This window comes from Mobula birostris, chromosome 5 (assembly GCF_030028105.1).
Source record: "Mobula birostris isolate sMobBir1 chromosome 5, sMobBir1.hap1, whole genome shotgun sequence".
Classification (NCBI taxonomy): Eukaryota; Metazoa; Chordata; class Chondrichthyes; order Myliobatiformes; family Myliobatidae; genus Mobula; species Mobula birostris.
Window position 1 is genome coordinate 87413370 of NC_092374.1, and position 12563 is coordinate 87425932.

At 43.0% G+C, this 12563-nt stretch overlaps 1 protein-coding gene across 6 annotated transcripts in view; it reads right to left on the bottom strand.

The window, feature by feature from the left end:
* Positions 1-12563, bottom strand: part of LOC140197845 (uncharacterized) — a 239412-nt gene that overhangs the window by 123953 nt on the left and 102896 nt on the right. For all 6 annotated transcript variants that reach the window (XM_072258346.1, XM_072258348.1, XM_072258347.1 and 3 more), the window contains exons 2-3: positions 8203-8292; positions 3217-3279 (exon numbers count right to left, since the gene is read on the bottom strand). In XM_072258346.1, coding sequence (XP_072114447.1) covers positions 3217-3279; positions 8203-8292 — 153 coding nt within the window. The remainder of the gene's footprint in view (positions 1-3216; positions 3280-8202; positions 8293-12563) is intronic.

The following is a 12563-nucleotide window of genomic DNA, read 5'->3' on the forward strand; positions in this document are numbered from 1 at the left end:
CTTCACTCCAATGTAATACAGATACATTTGACTTTAGTTTCTCCTTCTCAAATTTCAGGGTGAATTCAATCACATTATGATCACTTTCCCCCAAGGGTTCTTTTACCTTAAGCTCTCTAATCAGTTCTGGCTCATTGCACAAAACCCAATCCAAAATAGCTGATCCTCTAGTGGGCCCCCATGACTATTATAAATTGGCCTTTGGAATGCATCTTCTATTTCCCGTTGTAATTTGTAGACCACATCCCTACTACTATTTGGGGGTCTGTATACAACACCCATCAGGGTCTTTATACCTTGGCAGTTCCTTAGCTCTACCCACAATAATTCAACACCTTCTGACACTTTTTCTAATGATTTGATTTTCATTTTAACCAACAGAGCAACGTTGCCCCTTCTGCCTTCCTGCCTATCCATTCAATTCAATATGTGTCCTTAGACATTAAGCTCCCAGCTATACTATTTCAGCCAACATTCAGTGATGTCTACTACATCAAAGCTGCCAATCATCAGAGATCCCCACCACCCAGGTCATGCTCTCTTCTCGCTGCTGCCATCAGGTAGAAGGTACAGGAACCTCATAACTCCCACCAACAGGTTCAAAGAGTTACTACCCCTCAAACATCAGGCTCTTGAATAAAAGTAAATAATAACATTCGCTTGCTCCATCTATTGAAATGTTCTCACACCAGTTATCTCACTTCAAGGACTCTTTGCCTTGTTATCTAATGTTCTCGTTATTTATTGTTATTTATTTATATGTGCATTTGCATAGTTTGTTGTCTTCTACACTCTGGTTGACCCTTCAATGATCCTGTCATAGTTACTATTCTATAGATTTATTCAGTATGTCCACAGGAAAATAAATCTCAGGGTTTTATTTGATGATATATATTTTTTGATAATAAAAATTACTTTATATTTTTGCTCGCTTTATCGGCGTGTGAAATTATACACTTTGAAGACTTCTCTCCCTGGAAAAAATTACCGAGACTGGGCAGGTAATATGAGATTGCTCTGAAATTATTTGATAGAGTAAAGGTTGAGAGAATGCTTCAAAGTTGCCAGTGTGTCCAGAATTAGAGGCCAAAAATACTATTCTCTTTTGTTGGAAACCACAGTTCTCTTAAAAAAAAACTTTTTATAAGATTGGTACCTTTTAACAAACTCATGTAGTTTTCAGAGCATGTGGTGGTTTATCCCCACTCACTGGCAGAAAGTGGTATAACAGCTAAACGAATGGTTTATCACCTTACTCATTTTTCATTGGCTAACCTGATGTAATTGTCTAATTATGCATCCTTTTAACTAGTTTATTCCTATCCAAGGAGTGTCTTACCTTATCTATACAAGTGATGGATTTTTCAGAGATTTTTCATCTTTGCTTCTTTATTCCTTTGTCTTTGCATCAATAGCTTTGTTTCTCAGCTCCTTATGTAGTTTGTTTAGTATTTGTATGTTTGTACTCTAAATTAAACTGAAATCTTGGAATTAAGACTGTTTATTATTCCTGACTCCTGGAAGAACCCCAAGGATCAGAAATTAAACAGTCCCAACACCCTCCTGGATTTATCCGAGGAAACCTCTTTAACCAGAGGCTGATAAGACAATGGAATTCACTGTCTCAGAGAGTGGCTGAGACAATTAGCAAATACATTTAAGAGAACAAGATAAACATGAAAAAAAAACCAAAATGAAGCATATTATAATGAGGTTTGATGAAAAAGCACAAAAAGAAACTTGAATAATGCTGGGTTAAATAATGTGATCTCATGCTGTGCACACTACAATAGATAGTGCAGTGTCACAGCACAAGCAACCAGTCCAGACCCCAGTTGTCAATTGCGCAAAGACACAAGAAACTGTGCATGTTGTAATCTGGAGTAACAATGTGCTGGAGGAACTCAGCAAAAAGCAGAATCCATCTGGGGGGTGTGGAGGGGGTGAGGCTGCTGCACTGCTGGTCAAAACTCTGCATCAGTAATCCTGACTGAAACATCAATAATTCCTTCCCTCCCAGCCACAGATTTTGCATAACCTGCTGAGTTTCTCCTGTAGATTGTGTTGTATGTAGAGCTTACTTTAGATGCTACACCACCAGGTTCAGTTGGGACCAGTTGTTACCTGTCAACCATCAGTCTCAGCATGGATAACTTCACTCACCTCAACATTGAACTGATTCCACAACCTATGGACTCCCTTTCAACAACTCTAAGACTCATGTTCTCAGTATTCCTTGTATACTATTTATTTATTATGAGTATTATTTTGTTTTGCTGTATTTACACAATGATTTCTTTTGTACATTGGTTGTTTGTCAGTCTTTGTGTGTAATTTTTCAATAAGAATCACATGGGCTTCCTCCCACAGTCCAAAGGCATACCAATTTGTAGGTTAATTGATCATTGCAAATTGTCCTGTGATTAGGCTACGGTTAAATCCGGTATTGCTGGGCAGTGGGGCTTGAAGGGATGGAAGGGCCTATCCTGCGCTGTATCTCAATAAAATAAAATAAAACAAACATTCTTTGCAGAAATGCAACAGCCTCAGGACTCACACCACCAGGTTCAAGAACAGTTACTACCCCTCAACCATCAGGCTCTTGAACAAAAGGGGATAACTACACTCATTCCATTTCTGGTGTTTCCACAATCAATGATCTCACTATAAGAACTCTTTACCTTGCTATTTCATGCTTTCGTTATTTATTGCTATTTATTTATATTTGCATTTGCACAGTTTGCAATCTTCTGTGTTCTTGCTCTTTCACTGATCCCGTTTACAGTTACTATTCTATAGATTCGTTGAGTATGCCTGCAGGAAAAAAAATCTTAGGGCTATATGTAGTTTCAGATAATAAATTTTTCTTTGCAGTTCTGAACTTTGAATGCCCAGAAGAAAATGAATCTCAGGGTGACACAAATGTATTTTGGCAATAAATTTACTTTGACCTTGAAGTTTGAACTTTGGACATTCTGTCTGTGACTGTGTGGACTTCTTCAGGGTGTACCGGCTTCTTCACACATTTAAAGGTGTGCTGAGAAGTTAATTGGTCAATGGAAATCATTCCTTCTGTGAGTAAGTGGTAGAAGCATCGGATGGACTTCATCAAATAGAGAAATGGGATTGCAATGAGAGCCACCAAGAACTGAATGGGAAACTTTGAAAATATGAATAGAACAATGTAAATTAAGAAAGCCACGATGGTCCACATACCTGTTCCACTTTCTTGTACCTATTTCTTGTAAAGGGGATAGAGTGCAATGCATCACTCTGAGGCTGAAACCAAAACAGAACATGGATAATTATAAGAGTATAACTCTGCAGTCTAAACCCCGACTTCAGTCCAATTCATCTCCTAGTGATAAGCGCTCCCTTAGATACTTACATATATACAGTCACACAGCACAGAAACAGGCCCTTTGGTCCATCTCGTTTGTGCTGATCTAATTGTGTTGCTTGTCCCATCGACCTGCACCTGGGGACCATACCCCTCCCATCTACGCACTTTTCCAAAGTTCTCTTAAATGCTGAAATCAAAACCATGTCCACCAGTTTCACTGGCAGCTCGTTCCACACTCTCACTACTCTGAGTGAAGAAGCTCCCCTGAAACATTTCACCTTTCACCCTCAACGCATGATTTCTAGTTCCAGTCTCATCCAAAACGCAAGTTGAAAAAGCTTGCTTGCACTTACCCTATCTATAGCCCTCATGACCTGGTTGGTGGCGTAGTGGCATCAGCGTCAGACTTCGGGACAAAAGGTCCCGGGTTCGAATCTAGCTAGCCGGCTCCCCGGCACGCTTTCCATCTGTGCTGGGTTACAAGCCAGTGATCTCATTGGAAACTCACCCGGCAGAAGGCAATGGCAAACCACTGCTGTAACTTGCCTCGTACGTGATTCCCCACTACGTTAGAAAGGCGTGGAGGGAAATCATCCACTAACTGGAGAAACTCCAGATACAACGTACCTTTCCTTTATAGCCCTCATAATTGTCTACACTGCTCTTGAATCTCCCCTCATTCTTCAGCGCTACAGGGAATAAACTCTTAACCTATTCAACCTATGCCTACAACTTAGAACCTCAGGTCCTGGCAACATCCTTGTAAATGTTCTCTGCACTCTTTCAAGCTTATTGATATCTTTCCTGTAGGTTGGTATTTTAGCAACCTTGTGTACCAGCAAGGGCAAAGTTCGATTGAGCTGTAGAATTGTTATTTTTCTTATAGTTTACATTTCATATGCTTCTTTGTACGTTTAAATAATCACCTACACGGTACTGTACAAAAGCCTTAGGCATGTATATTAATTAGGGTGACCAAGGCGGTGTTGGGGCGAGAGGGGGCGGGTCGGGCCGGTGGGGGGGGGGGCGGGGGGGGAGGGTCGGGATGTTGCTGGAACTTGAATATTACAGGATAAGGTTGAATAGTTTAGGACTTTCTTCCCTGTAGCATAGAAGAATGAGGGGAGATTTGAGATTTGAGGTACCCCTTGCTGAATATCTACTGTTGTTATGGTGACTGGTTCTTCCAGTTTGCAGGTGGCAAACTGCTTTCTCCCATATACTCTTCTAGTACTCTTCAGTTGCTGTTTTGGTTGGTTCAGGTACTAGCATGATGTTACCCTGAAGCTGTGCAAATACATTTCCTGGTTCTTTGGAGAAAAGTGCATTTATTCGCTTGGGCTCGGTGTCCTAAGTGTACCTCTGGTTGCCAGAGCTGTTAACAGCTTCCACAGCTTTGGCTATGGACATATCTCTGTACTTCCTTAATAACTGGGAGTTTGAGTTTCACAACTTTCTGCAGCTCAGAGAGTCTGCTGACTTCGCCCTTGTGGTTGTCATCTTGGCTTCCAATTGTCGTCTTCGGGGGAGGGAGTGGGGGGGGCGCAGGTTATGCCAGTACTCTCCACTGTATTTCATTTGGTAGCCCAGCATTTCTAGAATTCTTGCTGCTGATGCATATATCAGGTTATTGGTCTGTTACGTTGGAGGCTGCAATTGCGAGTAGTGCTTCATTGGCTGCCACTAGCATGCTGTTTGATGGAATTTTATAACCAAGTCTGGGAAGCCTAGTTCATTGAGAAAGTCACCAGTTTAGCCATGATCTTCTCTTTGATTGCAGTAGCCAGCATCGATATGCCCTGATATGAGATTTGAACTTGCATTTCCCGTGTACAAGGAAATGCTATTACCTTTGTGCCATCTGTGAGTTGTGGAGGCGGGGTTTGAATTTGTGCTTCTTGATCGGCTCAGCTCGGCTCTGCAGTGATGTTGATCAGTGCATCGTGATTGTACATCTTCCAATTCAAGATGTGATAGCAATCTTCTGTTGACAATGTTTGATCGCTGGGTAGCACTTTATTTTTCTTTTCACTGATTTTTTAATATATTACCATGTTTGCGTTGTACTGTTGACACAAAGTTAACAAATTTCATGACTGATGCTGATGATAGTACCTGATATTATTGACATAAACCCGATTCTGATTCTTCTCTCTTTCAACTTGCTTCCTTTTGTCCCCCTCCCTTTTTCTTTGTTGTCTCTCACCAGGCTTCTTCTCCCTTTGAGAAAATCTGCAGATGCTGGAAATTCAAGCAACACACACAAAATGCTGGAGAAACTCAGCAGCCCAGACAGCATCTGTGGAAAGGAGTAAAGTAGGATCTAATGAAGGGTCTTGGTCCGAAACAGCAACTGTTTATGCTTTCCCACAGTTCCTGCCTGGCCTGCTGAGTTCCTCCAGCATTTTGTGTCCATTGCTTCTCCTCCCTCCATCTTCTTTGCTCTTGTAACATTCAACAAAATGATTGTAAGCAACAAGTTTTATGCCTCATTCTTAACTTCCGAAGAACCTTTGGATTGCAAGAGCAACAGGACTCAACAAGGACTCTAATTACACTTAAGCTCGAGCATTACATTACAGATACAAACTGTACCAGTCTCTGCCGTTCCTTTGAGTTCATCAGATGCTTGGAGAGGGGGAGCTTGCTCTCCATATTGTACTGCCCAAGCTTGCTTATCTAGACCGCTAAGATACACTCATGTAGGCCTCAGCAATGTCATTGCAGGCATCACAGGCTATCTTCTGTTATGCACCTCAGCACTTTCCAGCATAGATCCATGGAAGGCCATAGGACCCGACAATGTACCATTACTGGCATGCATGGGAGCAAGCGTGGGCACTTTTGGCCTATGCACAGCAGCACTGGTACATGTGTCATTGCACCAATGAGTCAGCCTAAAGTTTCCAATAAGAGGCATAGTAGCAAACCTACTATGTAGTTTGAATTGCTGCCTCACAATTCAATCCTGCCCTCCAGTGCTGCATGTGCAGAACTTGTATACTCCCCCCATGATTGCACTCAGGATGCTCAAGTTTCCTCCATATTCCAAAGATGTGTGGGTTGGTAGATTAACTGACCACTGTAAATTGAACTTGGTGGAGGGTGGAGATACATCTCTACCAAACAAGGTGTAAGGTGCTCCTTCCTTCTGCTAGCCCACAGGTCTCCGTTGGGCAAGGCGTGGCAACTGCTTAGCCGCTGCCCCACCCCTCCCCTGATTAGGTCACATAAATCCATGGGAGCAGATGATGGATGGTCGTACGAGCAGCTGGTGCATATCACAAGACCTGGTTATGCGACCACTGATGCCAGGTACACAACGTCTGAAGAGTATTGATAATGGCTGGGGTCACCCATCTTGTAAAGACACTGTGAGGAAGTAGACAATGCCAAACCAGCCTGTAGAAAAGCTTCATAAGAGCAATCATGGAAAGACCATGATCGCCTAGGTCATACAACATTTCATATAACATATAACCATATAACAATTACAGCACGGAAACAGGCCATGTCAGCCCTTCTAGTCCATGCCGAACTCTTATTCTCACCTAGTCCCACCGACCTGCACTCAGCCCATAACCCTCCATTCCTTTCCTGTCCATATATCTATCCAATTTAACTTTAAACGACAACATCGAACCTGCCTCAACCACTTCTGCTGGAAGCTCGTTCCACACAGCTACCACTCTCTGAGTAAAGAAGTTCCCCTTCATGGTACCCCTAAACTTTTGCCCTTTAACTCTTAACTCATGTCCTCTTGTTTGAATCTCCCCCATTCTCAATGGAAAAAGCCTATCCACGTCAACTCTATCAATCCCCCTGAAAATTTTAAATACCTATATCAAGTCCCCCCTCAACCTTCTACGCTCCAAGGAATAAAGACATAACTTGTTCAACCTTTCTCCGTAACTTAGGAGATGAAACCTAGGCAATACTTTAGTAAATCTCCTCTGTACTCTCTCAATTTTATTGACATCTTTCCTATAATTCGGTGACCACAACTGTACACAATACTCCAAATTTGGTCTTACCAATGCCTTATACAATTTCAACATTACATCCCAACTCCTATACTCAATGCTCTGATTAATAAAGGCTAGCATACCAAAAGCTTTCTTCACCACCCTACCCACATGAGATTCTACCTTCAGGGAACTATGCACCATTATTCCTAGATCCCTCTGTTCTACAGCATTCTTCAATGCCCCACCATTTACCATGTATGTCCTATTTTGATTGGTCCTACCAAAATGTAGCACCTCACATTTTTCAGCATTAAACTCCATCTGCCATCTTTCAACCCACTCTTCTAACTGGCCTAAATCTCTCTGCAAGCTTTGAAAACCTACTTCATTATCCACAACACCAACTATCTTAGTATCATCTGTATCATATAATGAACAAACAAATCCTATGTGTTCTAACTACATAATAATCATTTGTTAGGTCCAGCTGCTAGGTTTTTAAGAAACATCTTCAAGCTGAGGTACAAGTGAGTGTGGTCTGAAGAGGAAAATGTCAGAAATGACCAAAGAACCAAAAACAGATAGTTCAGAAGATTCACTGAAGACAGTTATGTCCTGTGGGAATTAGTTCAATTTTGCAGTTTCCAAGGTGGGCTGGTTTTTAAATTTATGGAAGAACAGACCAGTAGCCCCACCATAAACCCTATGGCAATTCCTGAATACCTCCTTACAGGCTGAGAGTCAAATTTTGTCTGATCATCATCCCCACAGATGTAGTACCATACAAGTCTCCTACATTGAGGGCAACACTGCAGTCATGGGTCCCCTTTCAGATAACTCAGATTGTCAGTTTGAACCTAAAGGAGTCAAGATCACTCATGTTTACATTACCTGTTGCTTTTTAGATAAATCATCCTCCTGTGCCTCTTCTTCTCTGGCACTCACAGGACCTCTACTGCGCAGTGTAAGCCTTCTGGTTGACTGCAATGAAAAGACATTTTATTTTAACATGCAGCAAATACAAGACCATTACCTGGAGCTCAGTTTTGCCGGTGCTAACACCATAGTGGGCCGCATCACAAATAATGATGAGTTAGGAGTACAGGAAGGAGACAGACAGTGACACGGTGTCATGATGTTGCAGAGTATTCTGGAGTTAGGGTATGTAGCAAATACTAAATTCAACAGCAAACATTTTTCAGATTTGAATGTGGATTGCAGATGGAATTTAAAACGCAGCTCAGAATATTGGGTTTCATGGAAGTACAGGTTGAGGTGAATCATAAAGAAACACTCCACTCAGACCTCAGATGCCTGCATATACATGAACACGTCCTAAAGGCAGTGGGATTAACATTCACTTGGATGTCTGGAGTGTGGGTGCAAAGGAGGTGGTGTTTGAAAACTATATATACTTCAAAGGAAGCCTTGTTAGATATACTGCAACTTTAGAATTGTCCTGCTGTTACCCTGGGCTTCTAAAATGTCACGTAACATTGGACCAAACAGACCTCATCTTCCAAGATTGTTTCGAATAGCTGCTTGTTGTGCTGAATAAACTTCTATATAACCACTAGCTTCAGTGTCTCTCCAGTGACTTTGCTCACAGTTACAACATTTGGGGGCTCGTCCGGGATACGTTCATATCCCCCGTGTGGCCAGCGATCTCAGCCGTCTAAGTGAGTGAGGCAATGACGCTAACTTTTCCCTCAATGTCAGTAAAACAACGGAGCTGGCCAATGAACTCGAGATGGGGGATGGTGCAGATGTTCCTGTTTACATCAACAGTGCTGAAGGTCAAGAGCTTCAAATTGCTAGGAGTGAAATCATCAATAGTCTGTCCTGGTCGAACCACATACACATCATGGCCTAGAAAGCTCAATGATGCCCTGACTTCCTCAGGTGGCTAAAGAAATTTAGCACGTCCCCTTTGAATCCCCTCAGTACAGCATAGAAAGTATCCTAAATGGATGCATCACAAACTGGCATGGCAATTGATCTGTCCATGGTCACAAAAAACAGCAGAGTTGTGGAAACATCAAGAAAGCCCCTCTATAGACTCTGCCTACTCTTCTCACTGCCTCAGTAAAGCAGCCAGCATAATCAAAGACCCCCACCCACCCTAGACATTCTCTGTTCTCCACCCGCCCCCCCATTGAGCAGAATATACAGAGCCTGAAAATGCATAACACCAAGCTCAAGGACGCTTATATCTCACTGTGATCAGTTCCCTTGTATAAATCACAATCAAATTTAATATCACCGGCATATATTATAAAACAGTTAAATTAAATAAGTATTGCAAAAATAGAAACAAAAAAGTAGTGAGGTAGTGCTTATGGATTTAATGTCCATTCTGAAATCAGATGGGCTTCTTGCTGTTTGAAGATGTTCTGGATGCTACGAAGGCTGGTGCCCACGATGGAGCTTTTACCACTTTTCTGCAGTTTACTTCGATCCTGTGCAGTAGCACCGCATCCACTCACTCCATCACCACCATACCAGACGGTGATGCAGCCAGTTAGAATGCTCTCCACAGTACAGCGGTAGAAATTCGAGAGTGACTTTGGTGACATACCAAATTTCCTCCAACCCCTAATGAAATATAGCAAATGTACCTTCTTTGTAGCTGCATCAATATGTTGGGCCCATGACAGTGTTCAAGAAAGTGACATCCATCACCAAGGACCCTCACCACCCAGAACATGCCCTCTTCTTTTTACTACCATTAGGGAGGAGATACAAGCACTTGAAGACCCCCACTCAACAATTTAGGAACAGCTTCTTCCCCTCTGCCAACAGATTTCTGAATAGGTCATGAACACTACTTGGATATTTTTTGCCCAATTTATTTATTTTTGCAATTTACAGTAATTTCTATGTCTTTACACTGTCCTGCTGCCATAAAAGAAAACAACAAACTTCACAAAACCCCTAAAACACTGGAGGAACACAGCAGGTCAGGCAGCGTCTATGGAAAAGAGTAAACAGTAAACGTTCGGCCCCAGACACTTCTTCAGGACTGGAAAGGAAGGGGGAAGATGCCAGAATAAAATGGTGGGGGAGGGGAAAGAGGCAAGCTGGAGGGTGATAGGTGAGACCAGGTGGGTGGGAAAGGCTGGAGAAGAAAGAATCTCAGAGGAGAGGAGAGTGGACAATAGGAGAAAAGAGAAGGAGAGGACCCAAGAGAAGGTAACGGGCAGGTGCGAAGAAGTAAAATGTCAGAGTGGGGAATGGGGGGGGGGGGGAAGCAGAAATCTGTTCACCAGAAGGAGAAATCGACGCCATCACGTGCAAGCTACAAGACGAAATACAAGGGTCGTCTCTTCTCAGCACAAGAGGAGGCCATGTATTGACACGTCAGAACAGGAATGGGAATCAGAGTTAAAATGTTTGGCTACTTGTGGCAGATGGTGCAGAGGTGCCTGATGAAATAGTTCCCCAATTTATGATGGTTGTCACCAATATACAGGAGGCTGCATCGGGAGCGCTAGACACAATAGACGACGCCAGCAGATTTGCAGGTGAAGAGTTGCCTCACCTGTAAGGACCGTTCGGGGCCCAGAATGGAGGTGAGGGAGGAGGTGTATGGGCAAGTGTAGCACTTAGGCTGCTTGCAGGGAACTTCACAACTCACACAAAATGCTGGAGAAAATCAGCAGGTCAGGCAGCATTTAAAGAAATGAATAATCAGCCAATTATAATAAACCTGATTCTGAATGATGAATGAAAGGCTGAATGAAATTTTGAAAAAAAGGCTTGGCTAGCACCAGCAGTGAGGACCAAGAAGATATGGACAAGTGAGGTGCCGGAGTGCTTACAGGACTGTTTCAAATCGGACGACTGGACCGTATTCAGGGATTCATCTTTGAGTCTGAATGAGTAAGCCACAGCTGTCACTGACTTCATTAAAACCTGCGTGGATGAGTGTGTGCCTACAAGAACATGTACGTACCCAAATCAAAAACCGTGGATGAATTGGAAGGTTCGTTATCTGCTGAGGACTAGATCTGTGGCATTCAAGTCTGGCGACCCAACGAGGTTGGAGGCGGAACCAGATGCACGTCAACTCTGACAGGATTTGCAGGCCATTACTTCCCACTAAGTGAAACCTAACATCATGAATGGCAGTGATGCTTCACTCCCAGATGAGCTCAATGCCTTTTATGCACACTTTGAAAGGGAGAATAAAACTACAGCTATGAGGATCCCTGCAGCACCTGGTACCCCTGTGATCTCTGTCTTGTAGGCCAACATCAGACTGTCTTTGAAATGGGTGAACTCTTGCAAGGTGACAGACCCTGATGGAAAACCTGGTAAGGCTCTGAAAACTTGTGCCAATCAACTGGTGGGTGTGCTCACAGACATTTTTAATCTCTCACTGGTAAAGGTGGAAGTTCCCACCTGCTTCAAAAGGGCAACAAGTATACCAGTGCCGAAGAAGAGCATAGTGAGCTGCCTTAATGGCCATTGTCCAGTGTCACTCACATTTATGGTGAAGAATTACCTGGAGAGGTTGGTCATGGCTAGAATCAACTCCTGCCTCAACAAGGACATGGACCCACTACAATCTGCCTATGGCGGATGCCATCTCATTGGCTCTTCACATAGCTTTGAATCACCTGAACAATACTAATACCCATGTCAGAATGCTGTTTATTGACTACAGCTCAGCATTTAACACCATCATTCCTACAGTTCTTATTGAAAATCTCCAAAACCTGGGCCTCTGTACCTCCCTCTGCAACTGGATCTTTGACTTCTGTGTGGTCTGGAAATAACATCTCCACCTCACTACAATACTGACACACCTCAGGGATGTGTGCTTAGCCCACTGCTCTACTCTCTACACCCATGCTTGTATGGCTAGGCACAGCTCAAATGACATCTATAAATTTGCTGACAACATACCTACTGTTGCAAGAATTTCAGATGGTGAGGAGAAGATGTACAGGAGCGAGATATATCAGCTAGTTGAGTGGTGTCGCAGCAATATCCTTGCACTCAGTTTAAGACCAAAGAACTGATAGTGGACTTTAGAAAGGACAAGACGAGGGAACACACACCAGTCATCATAGAACAGCGGTCCCCAACCACCGGGCCACGAGGAAACGATATGATTTGGCGATATGAGTCAGCTGCACCCTTCCTCATTCCCTGTCATGCCCACTGTGGAGCTTGAACGCACGCGAGGTCATTACACACGCGTCATCCATGTCAGCGCGGGAAGATCAACTCCTTGAGCTTGCAAA